This window comes from Prinia subflava, chromosome 4 (assembly GCF_021018805.1).
Source record: "Prinia subflava isolate CZ2003 ecotype Zambia chromosome 4, Cam_Psub_1.2, whole genome shotgun sequence".
Classification (NCBI taxonomy): Eukaryota; Metazoa; Chordata; class Aves; order Passeriformes; family Cisticolidae; genus Prinia; species Prinia subflava.
The window spans coordinates 36,274,659-36,302,565 of NC_086250.1; the positions used below are offsets into that span (position 1 = coordinate 36,274,659).

General features: G+C 40.7%; 2 protein-coding genes across 4 annotated transcripts in view; one reads left to right on the forward strand and one right to left on the reverse strand.

Annotated features, from left to right (window-relative positions):
• Positions 1 to 4,083: 4,083 nt before the first annotated feature.
• Positions 4,084 to 6,537, reverse strand: LOC134549451 (putative hydro-lyase KRH_21160). Its single transcript, XM_063394995.1, has 3 exons — positions 6,490 to 6,537; positions 4,842 to 4,938; positions 4,084 to 4,763 (listed from the first exon to the last, which is right to left on the reverse strand). Exons 1-3 carry the CDS (start codon positions 6,535 to 6,537, stop codon positions 4,084 to 4,086), a joined length of 825 nt encoding a protein of 274 aa, XP_063251065.1.
• OSBPL8 (oxysterol binding protein like 8) overlaps positions 4,106 to 27,907 on the forward strand; it is an 83,287-nt gene continuing 59,485 nt past the window's right edge. For all 3 annotated transcript variants that reach the window (XM_063396425.1, XM_063396428.1, XM_063396432.1), the window contains exon 1: positions 4,106 to 4,272. The gene's annotated coding sequence lies outside the window, so the exon portion shown is untranslated. The remainder of the gene's footprint in view (positions 4,273 to 27,907) is intronic.

Here is a 27,907-nt window from a genome sequence, read left to right on the forward strand (position 1 = left end):
ATTTTTCCCATGTTGTCAGAGTTCCCTACACCTTCAGATGTAGCAGGAAACTACTATCCACTTCAGAGAAACCAAAAAAAAGTGAGTGTGTGCATAAGTCTCCTTTGCCAGGACTGCAGAACTCTCACATTACCTCAGCCTCTGCTGCTGCTTTTAGTCTTTCTCTGTTTCCCTTTACCAGTAAAGCCCCATGTGGCATGTGTTAACACTGGATAATAAGACAACACCCAGCAGGATTACAATGAATATCCTCCAGTGACTCTGCAAGCATGTTATCTGAGAATAATGCAAATTTTATCTTCTTTTTGAACAGAGCTTGTTTGTGTTCCTATAGCATCTACCAGCCCTAATCATAGATATGCACAACCACAGACCAAAACATTCTGCCTTTTTGTTGTTCACCTTCAACTCTGAAGTATATTATCTTGTTTTCTGAGAACAGATGCACTTGGGAACTAACCCTGAGACCGTTGCTCTGCCAGAAGCTCCCACACTTCAGGTGGAAGTTGTTCTTCCTGTGGCTCAGCTTCATGTCTAGCACACAGCTCTTCTGTCACGATTTCACCCCTCCTTTTGCAAGCGTTGAGTCAGAAAAGGAACAGCTGTGGGTAGCTGAGGTGAAAAGCTTGCTTCAGTATGTTATTGCAGATTTTATCCTGTAAAGAAAAAAGGGACCAGATGAACTCTGTGGTCCTGAGTGCACTAATAAGACTTAATGGCTCTAACCAGCCTCATCTGCAGCTTCTACTTATACCCATAGGCCCAAGAGCTCTATTTAAGCACAGCCCTGGGCTATTAGACCTTATTTGAGCTGTGTTAGAAGAGTATTAAGTCTCTGAGATAGTAAGTCTTGAATCAAGCTTCAACCTCTGGCCTAACTTCCTAGCCTGACATCAGCCTGCTCTCGTTGCCTTGGTAGTTGCTGGACCTCATCCTGAACACAGCTAAGGGATTTTGCTCCTGGCTTCACCTCACATCTCTCTCTTCATTGTGATATTGCCTTATTGCCTGGACCTCTGGATGACTGTGACTGTCTCTAGGTATGTCTGGCTCAACTGAATGTGAGAGTGGGTCCTAGATGGTGGGCTACCTGCCCTGACAGCTGTGTTACCAACGTTGGCTCCCCACTCACCTTTCCCTTAGGGAATAGTCCTGTCCTTGCCATTCCCTGACTAACTCAAACTTCAGATCCTACTTTAGGTTACTTGAATCCCTGCTATTTTAAATGGGTTGGAAATATGCCCTAATTAAAAGTCTATGTCAAACATGGAAAGCAGCTTCTCTCCTTTCATAAAGTAGTTTTCACGTCCTTTTTATGACCCTCAAATTAACAGGACTGGTAGTTCTGGTGTTTCTACAGGAAAAAATAGATAATTCTTTTGTTCTGCTAGCTGTGGGCTTCCTGCTTGTTTATTCCTGGTCACAGATGTATACAGTGCAAGCAAATGCTTTCTCTAGTCCAGGGCATCCAGCTCTGGGATCTCCAACTTAAGAAGGATCTGGACTTGCTAAAAAAAGTCCAGGTGATGGCCATGAAGATGATCAGAGGCATGGAGCACATCTTTTATGAGGCTGTGAGAGCTGGGGCTCTTCAGCATGGAGAAGAGAAGGCTGCGGAGATCTTATAGCACCTTCCAGTACCTAAAAGGGACCAACAAGAAAGCAGTGAAAACTTTTCACAAGAGCATGTAATGATAGGATGTGGGGGAATGGACTTAAACTGAATGAGGGCAGAACCAGACTAGATATAAGGAAGAAATGGCTTACAATGAAGGCTGGTAAAAGACTGAAACAGGTTGTCCAGAGAGGTGGCTGATGTCTCATTCCTGTATGCATCCAAGACCACGTTGGATGGGACTGTGAGCAACCTGGTCTAGGTGGAAGTATCCCTGCACTTGGCAAGGAGTTTGGACTAGATGACCTTTAAAGGTCCCCTCCAACCCAAACTATTTATGATTCTCTGTACTTGTGGTGGTAATTAAGTGTTTTTTCCACCTGACAATCCTAAGGCATGAGGTGCAACCTCCCACTACTCACCAGTTCTCTGTGTCCTCAGATCTGAAGCTGTGATACTTTAAGGGCATTTCACCCCCATTTTCCCTATAAGAGATCCTTTAATGAAAAATACCTAAGACATAATTCAGCATTGTGTAACCCATGGAAGCATCAGCATGTATATGATTCAGCATAAACCCTGTAAGGAGAGACCTGAGTTCTCCATAAACTCTTGCTACTCTGGTGTGCTGCCAGCCTCCCCTTTCTATCTCAGACAAAAATACAAGAATTCTGTAAAGCTAGGAAAGCACTCTGAGGAATAAGTAATGAGAGTTTACCAGTGCCCTCCAGGAGAAGCAAAAAGCATAGTGTGGATTCACCTAGTATACTCACTGAGGTGCACACAGCAGCCTGATATCGCATACTGGGTATATCGGAAACTGTGACCCCTCCATGGCTGTTTAGCACAACTTGAAGAATTCCATGTTTTTTCTAGAGCTCTCAAAGCGTTAAAGTGTGAAATATGGTGTCCTTGAAAATAGCTTTTAAAGCATTGCTCTGTCACAAGGCAAGACATAAGAGTCATGAATTGCACACATGCGCAGGACTGCTTCCCAAAGCTAGACTCAGTCTGTTCTCTAGACTGCAACCACCCTTGTGAATTAAAGCTCGTCAGTAAGAAAGCCTGGGTGAGTAGCTCTTGTCAGAGTGAATTATCTCATTCCAGAGCCTTCCTTTTGGAAGAAGTATTGTTTAATTATAAAAGACTTTGTACAAAGAAACTTCATTTTTGTTTTCATCATTAGATATGTTCTCTGTATTATTCAACATTTTATACTTCATTGCTGAGAAGACAAAGCAATCTTCCACAGCCAGGAATATATACACATCTTTCTACAGAAGCATTACAAAGTACTGAGAAAAGAATAGTCAGCCTGTTAATTAACTTTGATTCCAAGGAACAGAATGAAAAGATTGTGAGTGGAACATTAGCCCAAGATAATGGACTCCTAGTCACACTGCTACATAATTGAGATATAACAGATGATTTTATGAAAATTGGATGGAGCGAGACGACTTATTTTTGGAGTTGGGAACATTAATCCTGTTTCAACTTTTCTGCGTCATTCATTGGGGGTCAGTGCTGAAGGTGCCAGATATCTTCTGAATGTACTGACAGTACTTTCCCTTCAAATAAGCGAAGATGCTCTACCTTTTGCATCTGTTTTCAGCGCTGTCAGCCGGCAGATAACTGGTGATAACAAGGTGAGGTACCAGCTGATGTTACTTGAAATACAGTAACAGATATAAGTTGCTCACGGTGGTTCTTATTACCGAGGGTGTGTTTAAAAGTGCTAGGAGAAGAGGAGGTTCATTATTGCTCTCTCCAATTTCCTGAAATGAGGGTGTAGCCAGGTCAGTCAGGATTAGTCTCTCCTCCCGGGCAGCCAGCAACAAGACAAAGGGACACAGCCTTAAGCAGCAGCAGGAAAGGTTTAAGTTGGACATTAGGAAAGATTTCTTCATAGAAAGGGTGATTACACATGGCAGTGGGCTGGCCAGGGAGGCGGTGGAGCCACTCGTCCGTCCCTGGAGGTGTTTAAGAAAATACTGGATGTGACAGTGCCATGGTCTAATTGACACGGTGGTGTTGGGTCATAGGTTGGATTCGATGATCTCAGACGTCTTTCCCAACCTAATTGATCCTGTGATTCTGAGAAGTCTCATTTTGAGGTAATAAAAAAGGAGAAAAAAAAGCAATGCGGGGTTCCTGTTGTGATGTTCATCTGAGACCACGTCTTGCAGTTTTGCGGGTACGCTTCACACCTCATTTTATTTCCGCTGTCACTACTTTTCCGCTGCCTAAGTTATCCCGTACCGCCGCGCCGGGCGATGTTACGGCGGTGGGGTGCCCGGAGTTTCGCCGCGCTGGGCGCAGCTCGCGTTCCCGGCCCTGAGGGGATTTCACCTCAGGGGATTTCACCTCAGGGCCTTTCCCCGGCAGCCCCGCGCCCGCCCACGCGCCGCTCCGCGGGGCGGGGCCGCCCGCGCCTGCGCGCGCGCCTCCCGCCGCGGCGGATGAGCGGATCAGGGAGCGACCGGGCGGGGCCGCGGTGGCAGCAGCGGGAGCGGAGCGGCGGGAGCGGAGCGGCGGGAGCGCCCCGTGCCGCGCGGGGCAGCGGAGCCCGCGCCTGCAGGGGACGGCTCCCGGCCGCCGCCCACCCGCACCGGCTCGGCGCCCCTCCGCGCCGCCCGCCGGACCTGGTGCGGGCAGAGGTGAGGGCAGCGGCGGCTTTGGGACAGCGCCGCAGCGACCGCGGCCGCTGACGGGAGGCGGGGGGCGTGTGTCGCGGTGCCACCCGGGCCCCGCCGGTGCCGCGCTGCCGAGCGCGCCGCCTGGCCCCCGGCTGCCGGGCCGCAGGGGGTTGCTGGGAGCTCCCCGGGGTCTCCGGTAGCGCCGGGCCCGGTGGGTGTTGCTGGGCGCCGGCCGGGCCGGGTCCCGCGGGCGAGGCTGAGCCGCGGCAGCTCGGTGCGGTGTCGGGCCGCCAGCACGGCCCCGCGGAGCCGGGCACTGCGGCCGGGGGCTCCGGAGCCGCGGGCCGGCTGTTGCCGTCGCCGTGCGCGCACCCCGGGCCCGCCCGCGAGCCGCCGTTGAAACCGGCCGCGTTCGGTGCAGTTGAAGTGAGCGCCTGTGGCTGCCGGTAACCTCCTTCCCTTCGCACCGGGAAAATAATCTTGCGCTGTAGCCGTGCCCTGGGGAGCGAAACCTGGTTACTGTCCCCGGTCCCGTGGCGCTGCCAGCCGCGCTTCTGCATTTCTATCGGCAGGCCTTGCAAATGGCTCACTTCCTAAAGAGCCTGGCTCCAAGGGGGTTTTGCTCGGCGAACTCGGTAATCGGTCAGATGAGGTTCGCACGGTGGCTTGAAGTGCAGAATCCTTCTCCTGAAAGGAGGAAAGCCGGCAATTCAGTGTGTCACTGAAGCTGTTTCTAACGTGGTTTGTGGTGCCACTGTCCAAAACAGTTCTTGGGACTGAGATCAGGGTTTAAAAACACCTTTTAAAACCAGTTGATTTTCACTTGGCAACTTTCATAACTTCAATCATTTCAACTTAATCATAGGAAATATAAATCTATTTGATTTGTTGAATGTTGAAGTAATCGGGGCCCTGCTAATTAATACTCGTTGATTGTTAGCCTCAGTTTTGAAGTTTTGAAAAGGCAGAGTTAGTACTGAGTTTAGTCCCCAGTGAGCATGATGGTCAGCAACAGAACTGTGTAAAGAGCGGTGCTTCCTTCTTGCCTTTGTCAGGTCTGTTCTTTGGCAAGTGCGAGTTTAGAGTTGATACAGTTCTAGTTTTAAATGATGTGGAAAATATGAGAACAGAAGAACGTAGTTGCATTGTTTGCTATCAAGTAACTGTAGAAGGGACTGGTGAAATTTTCTCTGTGCTGTTTTGTTTTAGAATTCCTTGCAAACTTCTGAGGTCATTTGTTATTTTAGCAAAGTACTAGTTTTTAGTCAAAAGTCCTAAGCTTTGAAGTAATTTGTTTTGTGATTATACAACTTTCCAAAACCTGGCCCTGGATGCCTCCTTTTTAGATGCTGATTTGATGGGTCTACTTCAGAATTGAAACTTTTGGGGAAAAATGAGATATGTGATTGTGGTCAGTTGTGGACTCTTTGGCTCCTTTTTTTTTTAGTAGAATTGGGAAGATCATAGACTTATTTAACTTTGGAAAGACCCTAAAAATCATGTTGTAAGTAAACCAAATTTTTCGAGGCTTATATAGCTTAGACCTAGCAATACGTAATCCTTTTTCTACCTTAATCATGGGTCAGGGAAAGAACTCCTTTTAAACATGCTGCTTTGTCAAATTAGTTAAAAAAATGACTTTTTAGTCAAGGGCTATCCAGCTCATATCTCTGCTGCATGTGTAAACCCCCAGCGTACCTCAGACTGTTCTATAAATGCTTGTTGATGTTTATTAACTTTTACAACACAAGGAAGAATTTTCTGATGCTGCAGGAAACAATGTACTTGTACACCTTTTACGGAGAACTGAACTGGAACAGAAAGTCAGACTTCTGTGTGCCTCTTCTTTTAATAATGCTTACTATATTATCTCAGGTTTTGCTCCCAAGAGAAATAAAATGCAGAAATTAAAGGAAAATAATTTTGGGGGAAGGGAAGTTTATTGAAGATGACTCACTCTGGGATTGCCATTTCTTAAATTCTATTGGAGTGATCGAGAAAGGTCTGAGGTGATGCAGCACTTACCCATTTTCTTTTGTCTTGTCTGCTGTTACACTTTCCAGTACATGGTTGTGCAACTACCTAGTAAAGAAACTATGCATACTTTTTATTCTGTGGAGTTGTGTTCCAGCCTCCTCTCTGTCCAGTAAATCTTTGCATGGAACACCCAGCCAAGTTTTAATGAACTGTGTTGAGTCAGTTATTAGGCTTTCAGCTCTTCACTGATTACTGTTTTACCACCTGCTTCTGCACCGCATTTCCCACAAGTTCTGTTTCCTGAAGCATGCAGGAGAGTTTTTGAAGGGCCTTTTCTCCCTTCCCACCTTCTTGTGCTGTGTAATTCCTCTTGCTTCAGGCTGTCAGATAACTTCTCTTAGTCTCTTGCTCTTCTGTTTCACAACAGAAAATGAATTTGTTGGAGAATTTACATAATGTAGTATACTTAAAACTTCCCAATGTGCCAAGGAATGTGGTTTGTTTTAGTTCTGTTTGTTTCTCTTTAATGAACATGCATCAAGCTCTACATTACTCAAATTTGTGATTAAACACAGAAGAACAATTTTTGTTGTTCAACAAAATGGAAAATTGTGAAGAAAGATAGAAAAAGACCTTCAGTGAAGAAATAGTGGTAGCTGTGGAAAACAGTATAGTCTTACTCCCTACAAGTGTGGGTTTTTCTCCAGTCCGTGCAATGTAATTAAAGTAGTACAAACACAGAAGTTGCCGATCCTATTCTCTGAACTGTAATGTGACCATCTTAGTCAGGTACATTGTGTTTCATAATAGACTATGCTGTTAATGAAGATCCTGCTTCTACAGCAGATGTATAGCTGGGAAGCAGAGGAGCAGTAGCTGAGAGCTTTTTGAGGGAGATATTTGTGTAGTCACTGTTTTCACAGGAAGAGTGAAGCAGTGGAGTTCTTTGCCTAGGCTGTTTTGGTGAGTTGGTGTGGAAGTTAAAAATACTGCTTCTAAGTGTGAAATGATTCTTTAGATGATTTCCTGAGTGAGCTGCCTTTGCTGTTTGGCTTTCCCCTCTCCGCCCTTCAGTATTCTGATATGATCATAATGATGTTGAATTAGTTAATCTTTTCTCGTTTGTTAGACAGCAGTTACAATTATCTTTTATTAGAACAGATGGTTGATGGTAATATAGTTCAGAAATAAATCTCACTTAAGACAGAAGAAATGATGGGCACAGTCTTGGTCATTTGTTTTGTTTAAAAAAACCTAGCCCAACAATAAACCCTATAGCAATAAAAAATATTTTCCCCAAAGCCTTTGATTCATTTTAGAGGACTGTCTCTGAATTTTGCTTGAGTGATTTCTTTTGCTGTTCTCTTGACTTCTGGATAAAGTTGATATCCTCTGTGTTTAGCTTCAGCTAAATAGTTCCCTTCCTTCCCTGTGCTGCCTATGCCTCTCCCACTAATACAGAGTGGAGAGTCATGCTCTGAGTTTAAAGCTGATGCAATGTGAAGGGCTTTGTAAGGCTCTTGCTTCTCTTGAGAATGCGTGAACAAATACTGAGACACACTTGTGACTTACACAAGTTTTCTAGGTGTTAGAAGGCCTAGTAATCAGAAATAAGAAAAAATGAGTTACTGACTTTGCAAAATACTTCATGGTATTGATAACTAGTAGAGGAGATATATTGTTGCTGCCTTATGGACTGATTCGGACCCTGAACTTAAAGAATCTGCATTGTTTTGGGGATGTTTTTATAAATTAGGTTATGATCAAGGAGGTCGTTTCTCTGCCTAAGAAACTCCATCAGTTTAGATGCCGTTGAAGCAGCTCTGTGTAGCTTTGTCTTAAACCATATGCTTGTCCAGCTTCTGGGGAGAGCAAATTGCATGCTTTCCTGATAAATTTTCTCATTTTGGTGATTTCAGACCATGATGGAGCTTGATGTTGTGAGGACTGACATTGGCTTTTAAAAGGAAGGCTTATAGGGAGTGTTGAATTCTGTAAATGCAGCAAGTGAAGTTTGGGAAACAGTGCTCATAATAGGCCACTGATCAGTAGCAGATATGTTAAAAGTGTTTTATTCTAGAGTAACTAGTTCTGGATTGTACACAGTTGAAATCTGGAGCAGTATTTTGCTATATTTGTTATAAAACAGTGTTTAATCCCATCTGTACTCTACAAGAAGGAAATCTGTTGCAGATGTAATGTCTATAGTAGCATAAGAAGCTTCTTGAGAACAGCTAAAACTGTTTGACAGATGGTAGGAGGCATTTGGGAAGTAAGATTTTCACTTTGAGGAAATAGCTTGGACTTCTGGTGCTAGGAGAGGAATAAATAAACCACATTTTCTTCACACTCTTAATTGTGGATGTAAGGTTTTATCTCAGCTTGTTCCCTCACCAAACGGTACAGCACTTATTCATCCACTAAAAATGCGACATCTGTCTCTCTAGAAGTTATTAAAGTTACAGTGACTTTGACACAATATAAGAATGTGTATCTGATCTTTCTCTTTCTTTTTTTAATTTTTATTTAACCATTCATTCATCCATTTGAAAGTGTTCTCATTGCATCTAAGCTTGAGCTAGTTCATATGCTATCTGTATGTTCAGACATGTCCCAGTGCCTTAATCCTGTCACCCAGTGTTTGTGTTGCAGTACTGCAGAACCTGTTAATATGACTATTCAGCTGAGATAAGGAAAACCAGCATGTTTCCTTCCAGAGTTATCATTTTCTTGCCTGCAAACAGAAGCCATGGTATTTTGAAGGTTATTTCAAAAGACCAGTGAGTTTCTTTGAATAGGCTTGGACTTGGAAGTGCAAATATAATATTGGTCATATAAACATGGGAAAAAATTTTATTTAATTGAGTGTTCTTGCTCAACTTAGGGAAGCATGTGTGTTGTAAGGAGACTTTTTTTGGTTGACAGTTTTAACTATTTAGGGAATTACGCATGAGAAAATAAGTGGTGTTTTATTAGAATTCACATGTTTAAAGCCAATAGTAAGCAGGTGGTCTAGTAAATGGAGTTGGGTACTTCACTACCTATCTATTCCTAAGCATTCCCAAGGCTTAATAAATTAAAGGATACTGTTCACCTCTCTTTCCACCTCAGAGTAATGAATAACACCCATGAATGGTTTACGTGACTCTTCAAGTAGCAGAAGCATCATTCCAAACCTGGCTTTGTCTCGCGTACAGTAGGTCTTTTTCTAACTACCTAAGAGGGCCACATCTCAGTGATTGGCATATTTTTCCTCAAAAATGTTCTGTAGATGTTGTATTTCTTACAGATGATTTGGAGAGATAAGGCAAACAATTTATTACTTATAACTGGATGGGGATAGTTAAAAAGAGAGTCATATTGTTGATACAAGATCTGTGAAAGTTTTCGATTTAGTTGGTGTCAAGTTCACAAATTGATTCCTGGCTTTATTCTAAGGGTGAAATGTGATGTATTTGTGATTCATGAAACACTTGGCCGGGTACATAGTAAGTTCATTTGCTTGAAATTTCATGTGGATTTTTTTCTAATTACTTCTAAGAAATGTAGTGAAAAGCATCCTTTATGGGCAAAATGAATACTTTTTTTAGGTAAAATATGGGTAACATTTGCTTCAATATTGCATTGACCTAATTTTTTAGTTAATATATTCATATTTTATGGTCTTGCAGTCTTTGCAGGTTTTAAAAGTTAGTGTGTTAATGCTGTAAATCTGTGAAAGATACTCCTTAAATGGCACTGAATTGAGAAACTTGAAATATTAGTTTTCCCTGCGTGCAGTGTAGTAGAACAGATCACTTGGTGTGAGGATCCATCGTGATGGATATAAGCTCTTTTCAGTACTAAATAGCATATTTTTTCTTTGTTCTTGCATATTTAATTCTGATGTAAATAGCTGCATATGGGTCACTGTTTTTTCTTTGAGGTCGCCCGTATCATGGTTTGTTTCTGCAGGGTGTGAAAATACTGCGGAAAGCGTGACTGGAGTTAGGGGAGAATGCTGCTCCCAGCCGCATGAAGCTTCCAAGAGCAATCCCAAGTTTGCGCTCCCTGTGCAAGCTGTTCCTCCCAGTCTCGTCTCAGAGGTGGCTGCCCGAGAGCCCTGCAGTGTGCGTGGGGACGGGTGCTGGAGAGGAGCGGGGTGGGAGGTTTGCTCTTTGTGGGTGGCGTGCTGGTGCTGCCAGCACAAGGGGAGGCAGCTTATTTGCAGTGGAGGTTTTGGTGCAACTTGTGACCCGTTGTGCTGCGTTAGTCAAATACTGTTCTTTGGCACAGAGGAGAGAGCCACAATATTGTTTAGGCATTAAGGCAGCGGGTCTGCATTAACTGCAGTTCGTTGTTGGTCAGCTGTGGGACTCGCATACAGCAGCACCATACTGGACCAGGAGAGTGGGTTTCCTATTGTTCCTCACTGGAAAAATCGTCCAAGAGAAGGGCTGAAACATACTAGAGTTTCAGTTTGATACTCTAAATACATAACGAATACAAAAACAAATATAACACGGCTGTAGAAAGTCACCCGTCTCTTTCCTTGCGTGACTTTACCTTTGTCTAATAAGAGCTCTGTTATAAGGCTTTTGATATAATCAGAGCTCTTGTGATATTTCTTTCAGTACTTTTTCCAGTGGAAAGCAATCACAATAACAAGTTTATTTGTGTCTCTGAGCAGAACTGAGCCAGTTTAGATCTCCATTTAGAGTAGTGCAATTAATTACATAATACAAGGAAAATGTTTTGGTCTATACAGATGCAATGCATATAATACAGTCTGTGTTATTTGGGCCTGACTTTTAATAGTGATGCTCTTAGCTTTTTCTTCTCCCTCATCCCCACCCTCACATATGCAGTGTGGAAATAGGCAGCTCATCTTGATGGAGGCATTTATTTTTTCTTAGGCAGTTTCCCATTGGTGCATCTCCTGCTTTGTAGAAAGGCACAGATAATCTTTGTGCTTCCTGTGTAGGGACATGTCAGTCATGCTGGCTGCTTGCCACCTCCACCATGGCAGCTGAACATGAAACTGGATTTGTGTGCTGTACTGAACACTGGCTCCATGGAGTTACAACTGGGAGCTAGAGCAGATGTAAATTGTAGGAGTGGTGCTGGTGGAGATGGTGTGAACTCTTGGAACTGCTTTGTTTCAGGCCTTGGTCATTGTCAGGTGAAGAGTACCTGTGAAGTCAACCAAGTGCTCTTCTTCCCCAGACAGGTAGACATATAATTTAACTTTTTGGGTAGAAGTTGAATACTCTGATATGACTAGTGCTAGTGTTGTCATCTTTCCACGTCTTGGGAACTGCTGTACTGTACTTTTTGAGGGACTATTGGACACTTAAGATTACTGGATTTTTTTATAAAGAAGACTGGGTAACTTTAAAGAAAGGATGTATATTTTAAGTACTTGAAACATGATGATTCTATTAATACATAGTCCATGCATAAATATGGAAGAAAGTAGCCAAAGATATCAGGTTGGTACCTAAGGGAAATGTTAACTGTGTTCTAGTATACCTGTTCTAGAAATAGAGAAGTGGTTCAGAGTTGAAACATTAACAAGATGAAAATGACAAGACTTGGAAGTGGTGCTTCTATTGCTACCAAGGAGCATTCCAAGATGCTATTGCTCCTTTTAGCAAGGAGCGTTTAGGGAATTATGAATGTGTTTAATCCAAGTCTAGAGGAAACAAAGTTTATCTAGATACAGAGTTAAATACAAAAAAATGATTAAAATTATTTATTGAAAATATCAAATAACAGCTAGTGTGATGGGGAGGGAAAACTGCAAAGGAAAAGTTATGTAGGCTTGGGCCACAAATTGACATCAGCTTAGTGTCAATTCTTTGTTTCTAATAGCTTGTTCTGTTTCTGAACAATATTGACACTGGAGATAATTGTACATCAGCTAAACTTGGTTAATAGTCTGCACTGTAAACCTGGGCCAAATGGAGCGAAAATTTGGCTTTGACTCATCTCAGTGGATTTGTTGCATGTATTGTACAGCCACCACACATTTATTCTGTAAATAGTATGCTAGACAATATAATTTTGGAAAACATGTTAAATATTGCTAGTATGACTGTACAGTTGAGTGATTGATTATGCTGCAGCAGAAGATAATGCAGACATGCTCTCTTCTCTTAATGCTCATTATTCTTAATGCCCTCTTTCCAGTTTGGGAGACAAAAAGAGAGGTCTCTGCAACAGGAGAAGTCATTTAGGTCTTATATTGGGGAGCCAAAGGACAAGGTCTACAAGGACAAATTTCCTTATCAATATTAGGTTTTAGACTTGAATATTTTCCAGCTCTCTAGATGGCTGATCATGAGTGATTCTCTGAATAAGAAATCTGCTACTCTTCTCCTTCCATTTCTTGTGTGCTTGTAAGGTTCTTGTAGGAACCTTACAATGCTGTATTGGCTTCTGATTTTTGTCCCTGATTATATACTTTTCCAGTTCAGGCAACGTCATGAAAGTTCTGGCAATATTCAGGAGAGGGGAAGGAGGATGATTGAAGAATACTGTTAAATTCTTACCTGAAGTAGCAGATAGGATTTAGTGTCACTGAACAGTGACATCTGGCTGTGCTTTTGTAGCTGATGTCTAATGTACTTAAAGTGGATGTCATGTGCACATTACTAATGGAGCAGTATCTTTTATGAGGGAAGACCACTTGCATCACTTTCCTAACCTAATAGCATCTGCTCTGCCATTGTTGAGGTAGCCTTTTTGCTTCTCTTCTGTCCATTTTTTTCTGTGTAAGCAGGATGGTGAGGGCCTCCTTCTGGTAGCTTTATTGAGGAAAAGACATCTGGGATTGCTGCTTTTTCTTGTTGTGAGATATGGTCTGTCTTCATCTGCAGTTCCAGCTACATTACCTGTTCCAATTACACTGGATGCTTGCCATCTGTCCTCTGCCTTGCTCTCCTACAAAAATCACCCTTAAAGTGCTGCAGGGAATTTTCTGTCTGATTTCTTATAGCTCTAGGTACCACCTGACTAACTGTGGTTTTAGCTGTTTTTCAGGAGATTATAGTTTTTGAAGAGGGCATTCTCTCCAGATAGATCAGGCACTGTGGAGGACTACTAGCTGGAGGAGAGTTTTTTTCTTTTCTTTAGGTGGTATGCTTGCCTGTGTTAGACACCCAGGTGTGTGCTGTCTGGATGTGATACGGGGCCCATGTAGTGTCTGCTTTGCTGCAAGGACTTGCTGAATTTGTAGAATATGATTTGTGTGTGTGCATGCATATATTTGCATAGGAAGGAGTGTCCTAGCAGTACATTAGAAGGAGATAGCCTCCTGTAAACTGCGAGCTGGCAGTTCTCAGTGCAGGGCTCCCAGCTAGGCCTTCAGCCTGACACAGCAGTCGGGGTAGCTGTGACCTGCAGTCCTTCATTTTATTTGCAGACTCCTTTAGAAAGAAAAGAAGTTTTTGGTATGGGTAAGTAAAACAACCTTGCTTATCTGTGTGATGTAAATTGCAGACTTTGAAAGTATATCTGCTTTAATTAGTGTCTTTAAAAAAATCTACATTGAATCTACACAATACATGAAAAGTTACAGTTCTAACACTAAGGGTCTTGCTGGGCTGTCTGTTATGATCTCTGGGAGGCTGGAAGATTTATATTACATATTTCCTCTGCTGAAATCACAATTCTGTCATTTCTCATCAGTAGTTAAAATGTACACTTTGGTTGTGCAGAGAAGCTAATAAGCTAACATTTGGATCTTGTTTTGTACATAGAATTAAGGACCCCACACGAAGCTACCTATAAAGATTTACTGCTTGCTGTTTTTCAAACAGTACTTTGATTCTGGCTTACAAACAGGATTGTAGTTAACTGTTACAACATGTGCTGCCTTGAAAATGGTCAGGATAAATCTTGCTGCAAATAGCTACATTAAAATACCTGGGATAGAAAGTCATCAGAGAAAGGCATGGACTTGAGGCCTGTGATACTGGCAAGCAGAAAGCATCTCCTCTACAGAAATGACAATTCCATCTATTTAAGTAATGCACAAAATTACTGAGCATATGCAGAATTTTTAAGAGAGTTCTGAAATCACCAACAAGAACAAATGTTCTTCCTTCATGAAGAAAGTTCTTCTTTAATTAAAAAAAAAGTCCGCTAAGGCGAAGGAGCACTAAACAGAAAGCTTATACATTCTAATCAAGGTAGAATGCAGAACAGAGAGCAATGAGCTGCCCTAAAAAGTGAAGGAGAAACTGCCGAAAAATAAACCTGAGAGAGTGTACAGATGGATCTGTATCATGTCAGCTACTTTAATTAAATATTAACTATACCCACTTACTGTCAGTGCTTCAAAAAACGCTGCTCAATATTCATCTCCATGCACTAACAAGGATGTTTTTCTTTGAAGCGTAATAATCAGTGTTCTTCAGTGGCATCAGCTCTGTTTGGCTGCCAGCTTGGAGCAGGGAGGCATACTTTCTTAAGTACACGAAGAACTGGTGTAAGGAAATGAGGCCTGTGGTCTGAGAGGGCTTGGTGGTTTTGCTTTGCTTTCTTTTTAAATTTGTGGAAGACCTCTGCTCTGGTCACTGTCAGATCACATGCTACAAGCTGTGCTACTTTGGTGTTCAGAGACACATCCTTGTTGAATTAAAACAAGCTTTTTGACTTTTCCCCCAGATTTTGGCTTATAAACATTATCTGTCTTCAGTAGACTTAAAAAGTTTCCTTGTATATCTTATTGTTGATTTCTACCTTCTTCCTAAACAGAGTTTGATTTATGTCAAAAAGAAGATTAAAGATCTGATAGGTGGTGGTTATTTTTCAAGCGTAAGAAATTGATGGCTGCATGTTGCACCATTTATTGAGTATAAATATTTATTTTTGGCTACTAATTAACCAGAAAAGAAATTCAATACACATATTTTTAGTGTTTATTTTATCAATTATCAAATTGTATTTCATCCTTCTTTATGAAATGAAGAAAACTGGGGTTTTTTGCTTAAGTCACTTTCCTCCGTGATTGATAGATTGTTTTTGTAAATATAACCTTATGAACTGGACTTGTGTTATCTCTTAATGTAAATATATTGAAATAATCTCCACCTTATTATTTGTCATATTAGCAGCATAGATGGAATTGAGGCATGAACAGAGTAAGATGAAAGTCAACATAGAGCTGTGCTGTTCCAGTTGGCTATTTTCTTTGAATGCTTCGAAGTATCACCTGTAGTCTTTCATTCAAAAAGAGAAATTAATTATCTGTCATTACATCCTATATAAATTAGGTATTTGGCAGTGGGAATCTCAGACAAATATATTGCAGATGTAGCTTTGTCTATCTTCCTGCATTTTCATTCCTTGTTCCCTTACATGGATTTATTTCTGAACTCTGTTCCTTAATTATTCTGGATAATAACTTGTGGACTCCTTCTTCCTCTTATTACAGGTACAAGAATTCATTATGCATCTGAAATACTTACCAGCATGATATTTCTCATGCTGAGAAGAGTTAAAAATCATATCTTCCTGTCTCTTCATCAGAACTTGCAACAGTATATTATGGATCAGGCTGATGAAGATCCAGCAGAAAAATTAGATGGCTTAGTCTACTTTTGGAAAAAAAACCAGTATTTTTTCTGTAACAGTGTGGACACTTGGTATTGCTGTGCAGCAACAGGAGGCTCAGGTTTCTCAAACTTCTGGCTCTATTGGGTTTAATTTTAAACTTCAGGAAGCTAAGGCTTGTTGCATTTTAAGAAAGCAGTGTTAAGGGTAACTTCACTGTGTGTTGTTCTTAAGAACTAAATACAGTGAGTCTTGTTTTTCCTTTTAATTCTGTACGAGGACTGTTGTCTGGCAGTTGACCTTTTGTGAATTTAATATGTAGAAAAGCATTTGTGCTGGCAGCCCAGGAGGAGGAAAGGGAAATTAGGGTGAGACAGACCTGATGTTGATTTCAATGTCTAGTGTTCAAAAGTGATTGCTGAAACATGGCTGTGGTATCACATGTAAATTTGAACTGTGATTCGGTTTGGCATTTTGTAGACATTTCTGTGGGTTTAAAAAAATGCATTGGTTTCCAGTGTTAGCTAACAAGTGCATTTAAACAGTTTGGGGTTTTTTTGTGGCATGGTTTGGTTGGGATTTTTTGACTGTTAGTTTCTTGAAAGTGATTAAAACATAAACTGCTTGCTTAGCAGATATTTCTATCTATAAATGCAGATTTTAAGAAGCTTGGGTTGTCTTCTGTGCCAAATGAGTAGCATCTGTTGTGATTCATTTGGCTTTAAGGTTTTGGGGGAGATGTTGTGGAAGCAAGCTCGTGGCTCATAGAATAATTTTCAGAATATAGTTTAGTGCCTTTATAGAGATGTAGATGTTTGATTGAAGAGATGTTTGATTTTGCATCTCTGTAAATTTTTGGATGGAGGGAAGGAGGAAAGGGATGTTGGTGGGTTTTTGTTGTTGTTTTTGTCAGGGAGCAGATGGTGTTTTAATGACTTGTAACTGGCTATAGCTGACCACCTGCAATCTGCACAATGTGTTCTGCACCAGGGCAGCCCAGACAGGGGAAATTGTGGGGGAGCAAAAAGTAATTGCTAAACAAGGTTCATGTGAAGCCTTAGAAAAGGACCTGAGTGCAGGAAGGTGTGCATAGGTTATCAGGGTTTTACCTTTCAGCCTGACAGCTCTCACTGAATCCTCACTCTCTTCTCCAGTGTCAAGCGTTGCAAGAGCTGAGTGGTGAGGGAGAAGAAAAGAAATTATGAGGCTTTTTTATTACCACTCACAGGTATAATAGGTACCATTTTCCAACTCCTTTTAGCATCTGTCCTCTTCTTGTGACACAATGCTGCTATTGCCATCAGTACTGAAAAGAAGCCCACTTGAACTCTGGCAGCCTTCATTGCCTTCCTGTTGCAGGGTTCATGTTTGCTTGAAATGTTCTGTGATTTAAAAAAAATACGTTTATCTCCATATTTGTCTTGCTGTAGTCCTCTTTTAAGTGATAGACCTGTGTTATTAACTGTTTTGGTTATAATTGTCTGACACTTCTCAACATCTTTTCTTCTTCCCAGCTTTATTCTGTGTCCAAAAAAGTTTTATCTTTAGCATCACACACCTCCCTCCTTTCATTTAAGCATATATTAGCATATTTGTTTTTTCTTCTTTGCTGCTGTCCTGCCTGTCTCAGCAATTCAGAAACTTAGCAGCATTCTTCCACGTTCTTGTGATTTACTTCACTTTCTCTGGAGAAAAATACGAGTGTTCACTGACGGAAGCTTGCATGATGCATGGATATTTTGCAGTTGTGAAAATTTAAGTATCTCTAGTTGAATCCCATGAGTGACAGACTTTGCTGCTTACCTTGCAAAGATCATGCTATTGTAACAGTGTGGGAGAAGCTGCAGTTCAGGTGCCTATGCCAGCGTCTCCTCCCTCCTCAAACAAATTACTGCAAGTATAAGCTATAAAGCAAAATTAGTAACACTCTACTCCTCCCAGTACTGAGTCCAGGGAAGTTGTTATCAGCATAAGTTTATTTGCTCTGAGCAGCACTTGTAGGAGCCCTACTGCTGATACTCTTCTGGAATGCAGTGGTATCAGTCTGCTCCCCCTTACAGCCTTGAACTTTGTTTCCTGAGTTAATGAGGATGACACATTATTGTCTTGGCTTCTGCTCCTCCTTCATTACTGTTTCTGGTGTCTCATGCATCTTCTAGTTCCCAGCAAATGTTTTGCTGAGTAGCAAAGACAGAATTTTGATCTTTAGCAGGCTATCCTTCCTCATAAGGAATAGAAATGCTCGACTCCTACGAATTCTGATTTGTGAGCATTTCAAAGTCGAGCTTGCATGCTTGGTGTCCTTGGCAGCTGTTATGTACTTTGCTTGAGATGCATAATGAGGCTGACAGCTGGGAGATGGATTTTATCTGGGTGAGCATTAAAATTGCTGTTGAGGTGGTTCCTAAAGCTACTGACTTGCTAGTGATGGAGTCATTTTTCTATCCATTATGGAAGGATGTGAACCCACCGTGATGGTGGCATGGGATTTGCACGGATTGCTCCTCAGTCTGCTTCTGGCATGTGCAGCAGAACCCATAAGAATTGTAGCAGTGGGATATAGCATACTTCACCTTTGTAACTCCTGCTAAAATTTTAGGATGAGAGGGAATTGGAAGTCAAAGAAATATATATACTTGGATTCATGTTACTTATGTTTTCCAGGAGTGAGTGGTTGTTCATTCCTGTGAAGCTTGTGCCATGCATGCCATGATGTGAACAGTCAGCTTCCAGACAAAAGTGACTGCTTTTGCGGGGTTCTGCGTGGAAAATGTGTTGCTGACAGACTAGACCTGTATTTTAGCAGTGAAACTGAGATGTTTTCTGTGTAGGCAGTTATTTTCTGAAAGTGTCTCTGTTTCAAATAAAGTGAAAACCCAGGCAATCCAGATGTACAGCTGCACTAGAACAGCACTTTCCAGTCAGAAATATGAGGTTACTATGGAAAACTTGATTTTTATTTTGGTAATCTGAAACAAAATATCTGAGTGTACCCAAATCCCATACATGGGAACAGTTTATTGTGGATCTCTATTTTAAGGATGATCTTACCTGCGGTAACTTAACATTTTTGTTTGACTGGCATTATGGTACATTTCTTTAGTCATCTGAAAATGTTGCTTTTCAAATTAAAGCATTTTGTATTCTTTTTTACCGTGTATGGTATGTTGTGGGGATGGCTGAACTGAAGATTCTTGCAGCACCCTTACGGTATTCCCTGTATTGCCGTCCTTAGCCCCAGGTTAGGGCGGGGAGGTGAGTGCTGTGAAATGCTGCCATCTACAGCACTGTCAAGGATAACTGAACAGCATCGAGAGAACTCCTTGGAAATGATAAGGCATGAAATGTGACATGAAGATGATTCTGACTTTCAGCCACTTCATAAAGGACCTGTTTTCAAAATGAAGAGCTAATTTAAGCTTGTTAATACTGGAACAGATGCCTGTTAAGCAGATATATCCTGTATATTTAAAAATAAACTCTAAAAACAGGGAAGAAAAAATAATCAATGCCACTCTGAACTCAAATAGTGCATGCAGTTATACTACACTGTAACACTGGAATATATCATTTGAAACAAAATTTTGATGTTAAAACTGAGTAGTAACTATAAAATGGTACTCATCAGTTCAGATTCACTAGAGAATCAGAAATCACTTTGATTACTTTTCCTTCTGTTGAACAAGTGAAGTTAGAAGAAACACGATCATCACAGAGTCACATGCATCTAAATTTCATAGCAAGTACACTTTTTTTTTTGTAAGAGGAAATAGCTATGATGTAGAAAAGAAGTTAGAGGGAAAAATAAGAATTCTAGCTCATTCTGCCTGTCTAATTGTTCTACTAATTTCAAAATGGCAGACATAAAAAAAAGCAGGTTGGGTGACATAAAAGTAGATTTCCTTGTCAGTAGTCAATCTAAAAGGCAGAATGAATGAGAGAGGGGGAAGTTAAGCTCTTTGAATGAAAATGTTAAAGATAGCATCTAAAGGCAAAATCAAACTTCATAGCCCACCTAGATCATCCTAATCTTTTTTCTCTGTGGCTATATTTTTTCTGTTAAACCTTCAATTTTGCCTTCATCAGCCTGTTTCAGGATCTTCATGGAGAATTGAAGAGTCTTTCATAAATAAATTAGATTTATTTATGAATGATGATTTTTACTAAAACGGCTAGCAGATCCTTGAAGGTGTATGAGGAGACAGTTGTGCTATGTGATATGGTGTTTTGGTTTTGTTTTTTTTTTTTAATTGAATGCTATTCTCCAGTCCCAAAGTAGACAGACTGCTTAGCATTTTAATTGGTTTTCAGTATGAATTCAGATTTAATGTTCAAGGCCAAAGACAGGGTTAGAAGGTTAATTATACTTATCAACATTTGGGAACAGTCAATTCTCATTGTATGTCAAGTGTTTGCATAGTGCTTCTCTCTTCGGGAGAAGTTGCTTGTTACTTCATGCTTTAACTGGAATGTTCGTGTGCTTGTCTTGGTTAGGTGGTTTTGATGGGTGTCTCAGTTACTTTACAGTTTGGTGCGTATAAATGGCTTTGAAATATCTAGCTGGCAATTCACATTTAATCTGGATTTTATTAAGTTAATAGCACTCCTGAAGTTTTTACTCCCTAATTTCATATTCTGTGTCTGTTGCAGACAATTTGGATATAAAAAAGCTGAAGCTGTGAATTTCACAGACTTTCTGGAAGACGTCATGTGAGTGTAAAATGTGCCACTGTTAAGAACTACTGGCATTTTGGTATTTTTTCTCAGGCTGTGATCATCAGAAAGAGAACAGCTCATCCTGTGAATTTTGTTGAGGGCTACAAAATGAAGAAGCAAAATCCTTTCTTATGCGAAAGATTGTGTGTGCCAAGCTGGTTTTGACATTAGAGGCTCTGTGTGCTTGTTGCTGTCATTAAACTCAATATTACAGGGGCTTTTGCTCTACAGTTCTGGAAAAAAACAAACCCAAACCAATAAATTATTAGTCTCCTACATGTTCATGATAAGATTTCTTGGACAAATCATAGTTTTTAAAAGTTAAAGGCTGTAGTTGTAACTACACTGTACCTGCTGAAGTGGACTGGTTTGTATCTGTGACAGCTGTTCTGACATCTCCGTGCAGAGTGTGAAAGTGAGCCTCAGAGGTGGGATGTGCCAGGAACACACTCTTACTCTATGGGTGGGTTGGCACATCCATTTTTGTTCAGGTACAGCTTCTGAGCTGTTGCTGCCTGCCTCCGTTTACTTTGTGAAGCATGGAAATTAGCGTTTCATTCTTTTCCTACATGTTAAACTTGAAAATGCACGTGTAAGCTTCCTTCTAGGGAATAAAATGTGTAACATTATACATAGAGGTGTACTTAACTGCTTTGGCACAGATACAGGGTATTGAATTGCTTTATGCTAATATTACCTTGGTAGTTAAACTTGTGTTATCTTGGCATTGTGTATGTTGTAAATATGAAAGTAAATTATAATATGCTGTTAACTGATAATTCTTGTCAGTTGGGAGACAATATTGGAATATGGAAATGCTGTGAAAGAGAAGGATGTAGTTTTTTCCTTTTAAAAAAGAAATACATTCCATCTTGGAGTTATTCTTTCCCTTATTTATCATCAAAATGACAATAGAATTTGTTTGAACTTAAAAGTATTGCATCCTTCCTTCCCAGCATTTTATATAAGTTGCTTGTTTGTTGCAAATAGTGTGAGCAGTTGCCTGACTAACGTTAGGCAGTGATATTGCCCTGATTTCTGAAGGGTGTGAATTGCAGGTAAGTTGTCACTTTATGATGCTTTTAATTCATCCATAGTTGTTTTTTGTGGCAGGCCAGGTGCTTCTCATTGCCCAAAGAAATGTCATAGAGGAGCTTGTAATTTGTTAAATAGAAATAGGTAGGTAAACAAGAGGTTTATTTTTAGGTTATGTGCAAGTCTGTAATGCAGTAATATTGTACAGTTCTTGTAGATCAGGCTGTGTTGTTTAAGGGTTATTAGTTCATCCTATTAAACAAAAACTATGCAAGGTTGTTGCAGCAGTTCCAAATCAAAGTTGATCAACAGTTATTCAATAGCTTCAGAAGACAAGCTTGGTGCTAAAAACACTATTTTTTGTTAAGCCTGTATGAAGTCTCTTTGTAATATTTTTTCTCGTATATTAAAAAAACCCCCTATAGAACAACAACAAAAAACCTCCCCCAAAACCCCCAACTTTCCTCCCTAGGATCCCCCCCAAACCTCACAAACCATCAACAAACACAAATAATAATAATAAAAAAACCCTGCCAAAAAAACCTACGAAAAATCCTGAATTGAGATTGTGTAGAACAGCACTGACATGTAAAAAGCAAATTGGATTCATCAGCTCATTTTACTTTAGCATTAAAGTGAGAAAAACCACATTTGGCATAACCAGTGGAAATCTAAATTAGACTTTCTAAAGCTCTTTAATAAACCATGATGTGTAAACCAGATACTATTACTGCCTGTTTGAACCTGCTGCTGCTTTAAGTTAGGATTTCTAGGGTTTTTCCTATTGCAGTAGGTTACTCTGACCTTTTGTTCTTAAATTCTTGTACAGATATCCTGTATCTTAAACTTGTGTAAACTACCTTCTACCACTTGCCAAAAGAAATTGAAATGAAGGCCATTTATTATGTCATCAACTCTGTTTTAATGTCAAGAAGAGACACTGTTGCTAAAATAAGAAAAATGAATTGTATGTGAGAATAAACATAAGGTTCCTGTTTGAAAGATCTACATTTAAGCCTGCAGAAAGCCTGTTTTTTAGAAGCCTCTCACACAACAAAACTGTATTACTGCCAACATAGCTCAACTGAAACTTGTTTGTCTGTGTTAAGACTTCTTTCATATTTTTAATCTTGGAACAATTTTTCTATTTCATTTATTTCAGTTTAGAGCAGAAATTAGGATTGTAGTTACTCTCTGAACTGAGTTCCTGTGAAATGTATTCATGATGCTCATTATAGAAGTAATCTCAGTTCTTGCTTTGCTGAAACAGCCATTGTGGTTACAGAAAAGTGGTTCAGTGCTGATAGGTCTTTGGGAGATCTGACACCTAAGGTGTCCTTTCAATAACTAGGAAAATTTAAAAGAGACCCTAAGGTCTCTTTCACCCTTGAAAATAGGTTGAGCATTCTTTGTAATTCTCAGAGGTGGCAAAATACATAGTGCGAAGGAAGGACTAAAACCCTGGTAGAATTGCCATTAGAGAATTGATCTTTGCACTGGCTCAGTTTTGGAGGTATACTATTCATTTAATGAAAAATCTTATGTTCATAGAGGAAGTTGGCTGTAGTAGCATCTGATGTGGCAGTGAACTGTGTGTTGGTGCCTATTCATCCAAGCAACATCACTGCAGATTCTGAAATGCAGAAACTTTATGGTAGTTAAAGCTTTTTTTTGCTTTATTTGCAGTAGATAAAAAAGGACTCATCTAGTCACATATAGTTTATCTAGCAGTTAATAATTCATTGGTCTGTAGTAGTGTGATTACTTGCAGTTGTTTCTAAATACTCTCAGAATAGCTTTCTGAAACTCTATTCCTTATGAAGTAGATTGTATTCTTGACCTGCAGATGAAACTTAAAATATTTTTGTATCTATGATCTCATTATAATAAAAATGTTTAGATACATCATTTGATGTATTAAAGTAGACTTTTAAGATCCTCTTATTGAGGCTTTTTCAGCACAATGAATGAATTCTTATATTCTTACAGTGTTTTTCATAGTCTTGTGTTTTGTTTTGGAAAGTTCCATACAGAAGAAATCCAGACCTATTTGTTCTCTCTGGAGGGCAACTAATTCTGTTTTGGCATCAGCATCAGAAGGATTTGTTCTGCCACCTGTCCCTCTTGTCTGTGGAAACATCTCTGCTGACTTTAACTTACTTTTTAATTTCAGAAAAACCTTCAACAACAACATCATTGCTTTTCCTTTTGCCTTGGCTTGATTCCCTTCATTTCCTGAAGCAGTTTGCAGTTGGTGTTGGGGCTGTCTGTAGCTGTAAGCACAGTCTGTGCTTTCCCAGGCTGTTATGGTAGGAGTGGAGGTGAGTGAAGAGGTGTCCTTCAGCTGTGTCCCTGTGGTGCCAGGCCTGCAGAAGTCCCATGACCTAGCTCAGTTTAAATGATACACGTTTTGTGAGTGTCTGTTTAACATAAATTGCAATAATGGGGATTCTTCTTGACAGAAGAGGGTTAAGGGAGCACCTGCACAGACAAGTCCGCAAGCAGTTCAGAAAAACCTCACAGTGGGGAAAGAGGTGGTAAGGACCAGATGTGGAGGACTGATGATCTCTCGGTCCCTTCCAGCTGTCTCTAGCAGAGTGTGTCACACTGCCTCTTCATACAGCTGCCTAAATGGGAGATAGGAAAGACAGAGAGTTCCATGTGGGAGACTATTATTATTATTATACTTTACAGATGTGGAAGAAAATCACAGGATGGAGCTTTGAAAGGAATATGGTTTGCAATATCTCTAACCACCTACTTTTAGTCCATCTTTTTTCTTCAAAATCAAGACTGTCATTGCCCAATTTACCTTGTATTAAAGTTGTGTATGACACCCACTTAGTTATTTTGCTGGTTAGTTCTGCAGCAAAGTAACAAAAAAAAAGTATGCAAAAATAAAGTGCTAGATTTGGTGTTGTAAGGTTTGAATAAATCTTTTCCTACTTCACAATGAAACAAAAAAAATCATCTGAATATTTTACGAAATTTCATAGGTTTGCTCTTAAATGAACAAAATAAATGGTTTATTGCCCCTCTTATTTTTGTGCTCCAAAGTTAGACTGAGCCCTAGGTAAAAATGACCCGTGGAGGCGAAGTGTATAATACTGCAGGTAACTAGACACCTTTAAGTGAAGAAAGAGACATTTTTGCCGTTAAGACCAAACACTCTTGAGTCATGGGAATGGTCTTGCAGAATACTTATTGTGAAGACTGGGATAAGTTTTGGATCTCTGAAGCATATTTCAATGGCCAAAGGGCTCCAGAACCCTAGGAACTCAAGCTTTTGGAGACAGCATTGGGATTTAGTACCTGTAGGTGGCTCTTGCCATATTTTCTTTACACCTTCATTTTTTTCAGGACAAGTTTGTTTGTGGAACCCAGTTTAAGGTAGTAATTATTCAAGTTGCAGTGAGTATTCGGAATGTTGTGCTTTCCTTGGCCTTCATTGCCATGTAACTCTCTCAGAAGATAGCTGAGGTATCTGGACTGTGCCAGGTTTTTTCCAGATGAGAGATGTTTTCAAGTCCTGTTCTTAAACATTTCAGCTTTTATGGATTTTTTTTAATGGTTTGGTATATTTGATGGTTTTTTCCCTTCTGAAAACAGCAATACAGAAACAGAGGAAACAGCTTGCTCTGCATATGGACTGTTTATTCAGGAAATGGGAAGGCAGGTGATGAAACTCGGGGTGGAAGGAAGTGTTTCATAAGGGTAGATTTGGTGGCTGATAGCATTAAGTGACCACAGTGTTCTTGGGAACTTGAGGCAGTTGTTGATTCTAGTGTGTTTATACTTGTAGCAGACTTTTGAGCATTCAAACATTGCAACTCAGAGTTAATGTAACTATGCAGTTTCTCATCTGTGAATTCCATATATAATTACTGGTTTTGTCAAGCTCTCCTGTTGGACTGACATCACAGTAGAAGGAATTGAGCCTAAGATATACACAACTCTCACATTTCTCTTCTAGAACTGCAGGATCAACCAGTTCCCAGTTCTTCCAAGTTCCTGTTAGTGTAAGATGCTTAGTTTGAGAGTTGAGAAAAAAGTTGTGATTTCTTTGTTTACCAGATCTTTTGCTGAATTTTTGACCCTGTTGCCCCTCCTCCATTTTTACCAGTAACTCTGCTTCAGTTCCTGCTTTCTTGGAACTGATCTCAATAAACACGGGGTACTTGACATGCAGTGGCACTGTGTCATGTGCAAGAAGCTGGCCTGATCTGTAGCTTGATAGTGATGTGTACTTGGTGTGCAGACTTGTTAGCTGGGAAAAATGATCTGTGGCCTTGCACTACAACCAGGAGGCTCCTCTTCCTCTGGTATTCAAAGGCCTGGAGAGTAAGACATATTACCCTCTATAGCCTTCTCTGTTATTGCTGCTCCCCTGCTGCATGGAGCAAAGTGGAAGTGCCTTCAGCAGCCATGCAATAGTCTGAAAGACACTTGGGTTCTTTGAGAGCCTTGGTTTGATCACCCTAGTTCAATTCAGGGTATAGATTTCCTTTAATCTCTTAAAACTATCTCTTAATCCTATACCTCTTAGGAGTTATAGATAGCTATAACTGTTGTAGTTAGTTCTGAATATCTAGGAAACTTGTTCTTTTTTTGTTTGTTTTAGCACTTAGATACCTTTGTCAAGAGTATTATCTTAAACTTCCTTGTGGACCTTATAGAACTGCTTACCTGGGGTTATCCTGACAGAGAGTTGAACGTGAGTCAATAACATGCCCTTGCCATAAAGAAGGTGGATGGTGTTCCTGAATACTTTAGACAAAGCATTGCCAGCAGGTTGAGAATAATCATCCTTCCTCTCAGCACTGTTCAGTTCACGTCTGGGGTGTTGGGTACAGTTCAGGGCTCCCGAGTACAAGAGGGATGTGGATGTGCTGGAGAGAGTCCAGTGAAGGGCTGTGAAGATGATCAAAGGCCTGAATCATCTCTTGTGTGAGGAAAGCCTGAAAGAGCTGGGTCTGTTTAGCCTGGAGAAGAGAAGGCTCAGGGAGAACTCATCAATGTGTATAAATACCTGAAGGGAGGGTATAAAAGTGACAGATACAGGTTCTTTCCAGTGGTGCTCAGTGATGATACGAGAGGCAATGGGCACGAACAGAAACATGGGAAGTTCTATCCCAACATCAGGAAAACTTTTTGACTTGAAAGGCAACCAAACACTGGCTCAGGTTGGCCAGGGGGTTTGTGTAGTCTCCATCCTTGGAGATACTCAAAAGCTGTCTAGACATCCTTCTGCAAAAGGGGGCTTGGGCAAGATGACCCTCAGAGGTCTTTTCCTGCCTCAACCATTCTCTGATTCCCTGTGAAATTTCCTTGGTACTATTGTGACTCTGCTTTCCTGCAACAACCTAGGTGAATTTTTACCCTTCTTGACATCAATGTAGACAACTACTTTTCTTCTAGTGTGCCTTGCCTTTGCTTGCTGCTTCATTGATCTTTAAAGTCAATGTAGTATTATACTTTTGTCATCTTAAAAAACATTACAGTATGTTCTTATCTGATGCTCATTGCAGGCAATTTAAATACTTCTACTTCTTTTAGGCTTTAGGGAAAAGAAGGCCGGCATCCAGCAGAGCTTCAGTCAGTTTGGGGGTCAGAGCCCAGGAGAACACTTCCCCTCTGGAAAGGCTGGGTCAGAAGGCAGCAGCCATGTCACCAGGCAGCCTGGTGGCAGGTCACAGAGAGGCTGGCCCTTGCCTGTGAGGTTTGGTGCTGGAGTGCAAGAGGAGGGTACTGTGATACTGTGACAGATCACCAAACAGTATCGCAGTGTAAGTGCCCTGTCTAATGACCCTAGGTGATAGTCCTCAGGGAGAAAGCTAAAACCTGCCTATATGATACACTGTGCAAGTGTTCAAGTAACTTGGTCCATTGACTAAAAAAAAAATGTATTAGATTCAGGGATCATCTCTACCACTTGCACTTTGTGGCTGAAATTCAGGAATTTCTGTGGGTAAAATGGGGCCTCTTGATGAAACTCTCCAGTTATAGTGAAGTGTTTGAACTGAAGCTAATCTTATGTGGGAGAAGGGGAGGAAGAGTCCTTTTGTGAATTGAATTATGATATAATGTTATAAATGCACCACCAATAGGGTATTACTGCCATAGTGTCAAGGCTAAACTCTCTTGTGCCTGGAACAAATATCATGTTTGGTGATGAGCTCTTGTTATGCTGGCAGAAAAAGGGCCTTGCATTGCGTAATAACCCCTTTAGTTAAACATACCCTGCAATAAAAGCTTGTGTAATGTGGTTAACATAGAGAATGCGTAAGTCAATGCAGAACACTGCAATATCCACTTCACTGATCTCTACAGGACTGAACAAAAGCTTTGCTGCCACAGTTTCCGTCATGGCCAAGGCACCTAAGTTGTG

What these genes read in the sequence shown, in the direction of transcription:
- LOC134549451 (XM_063394995.1), bottom strand. Translation starts at nt 6,537, where the DNA reads ATGCTTCAGGAAACAGAACTTGTGGGAAATGCGGTGCAGAAGCAGGTG. An exon ending in ATGCGGTGCAGAAGCAGGTG is followed by an intron (nt 4,939 to 6,489) that starts GTAAAACAGTAA and finishes TCCTCCTTTCAG; the next exon opens with GAGAAGGATTCTGCACTTCA. An exon ending in GGAGCCAGGCTCTTTAGGAA is followed by an intron (nt 4,764 to 4,841) that starts GTGAGCCATTTG and finishes GACAGTAACCAG; the next exon opens with GTTTCGCTCCCCAGGGCACG.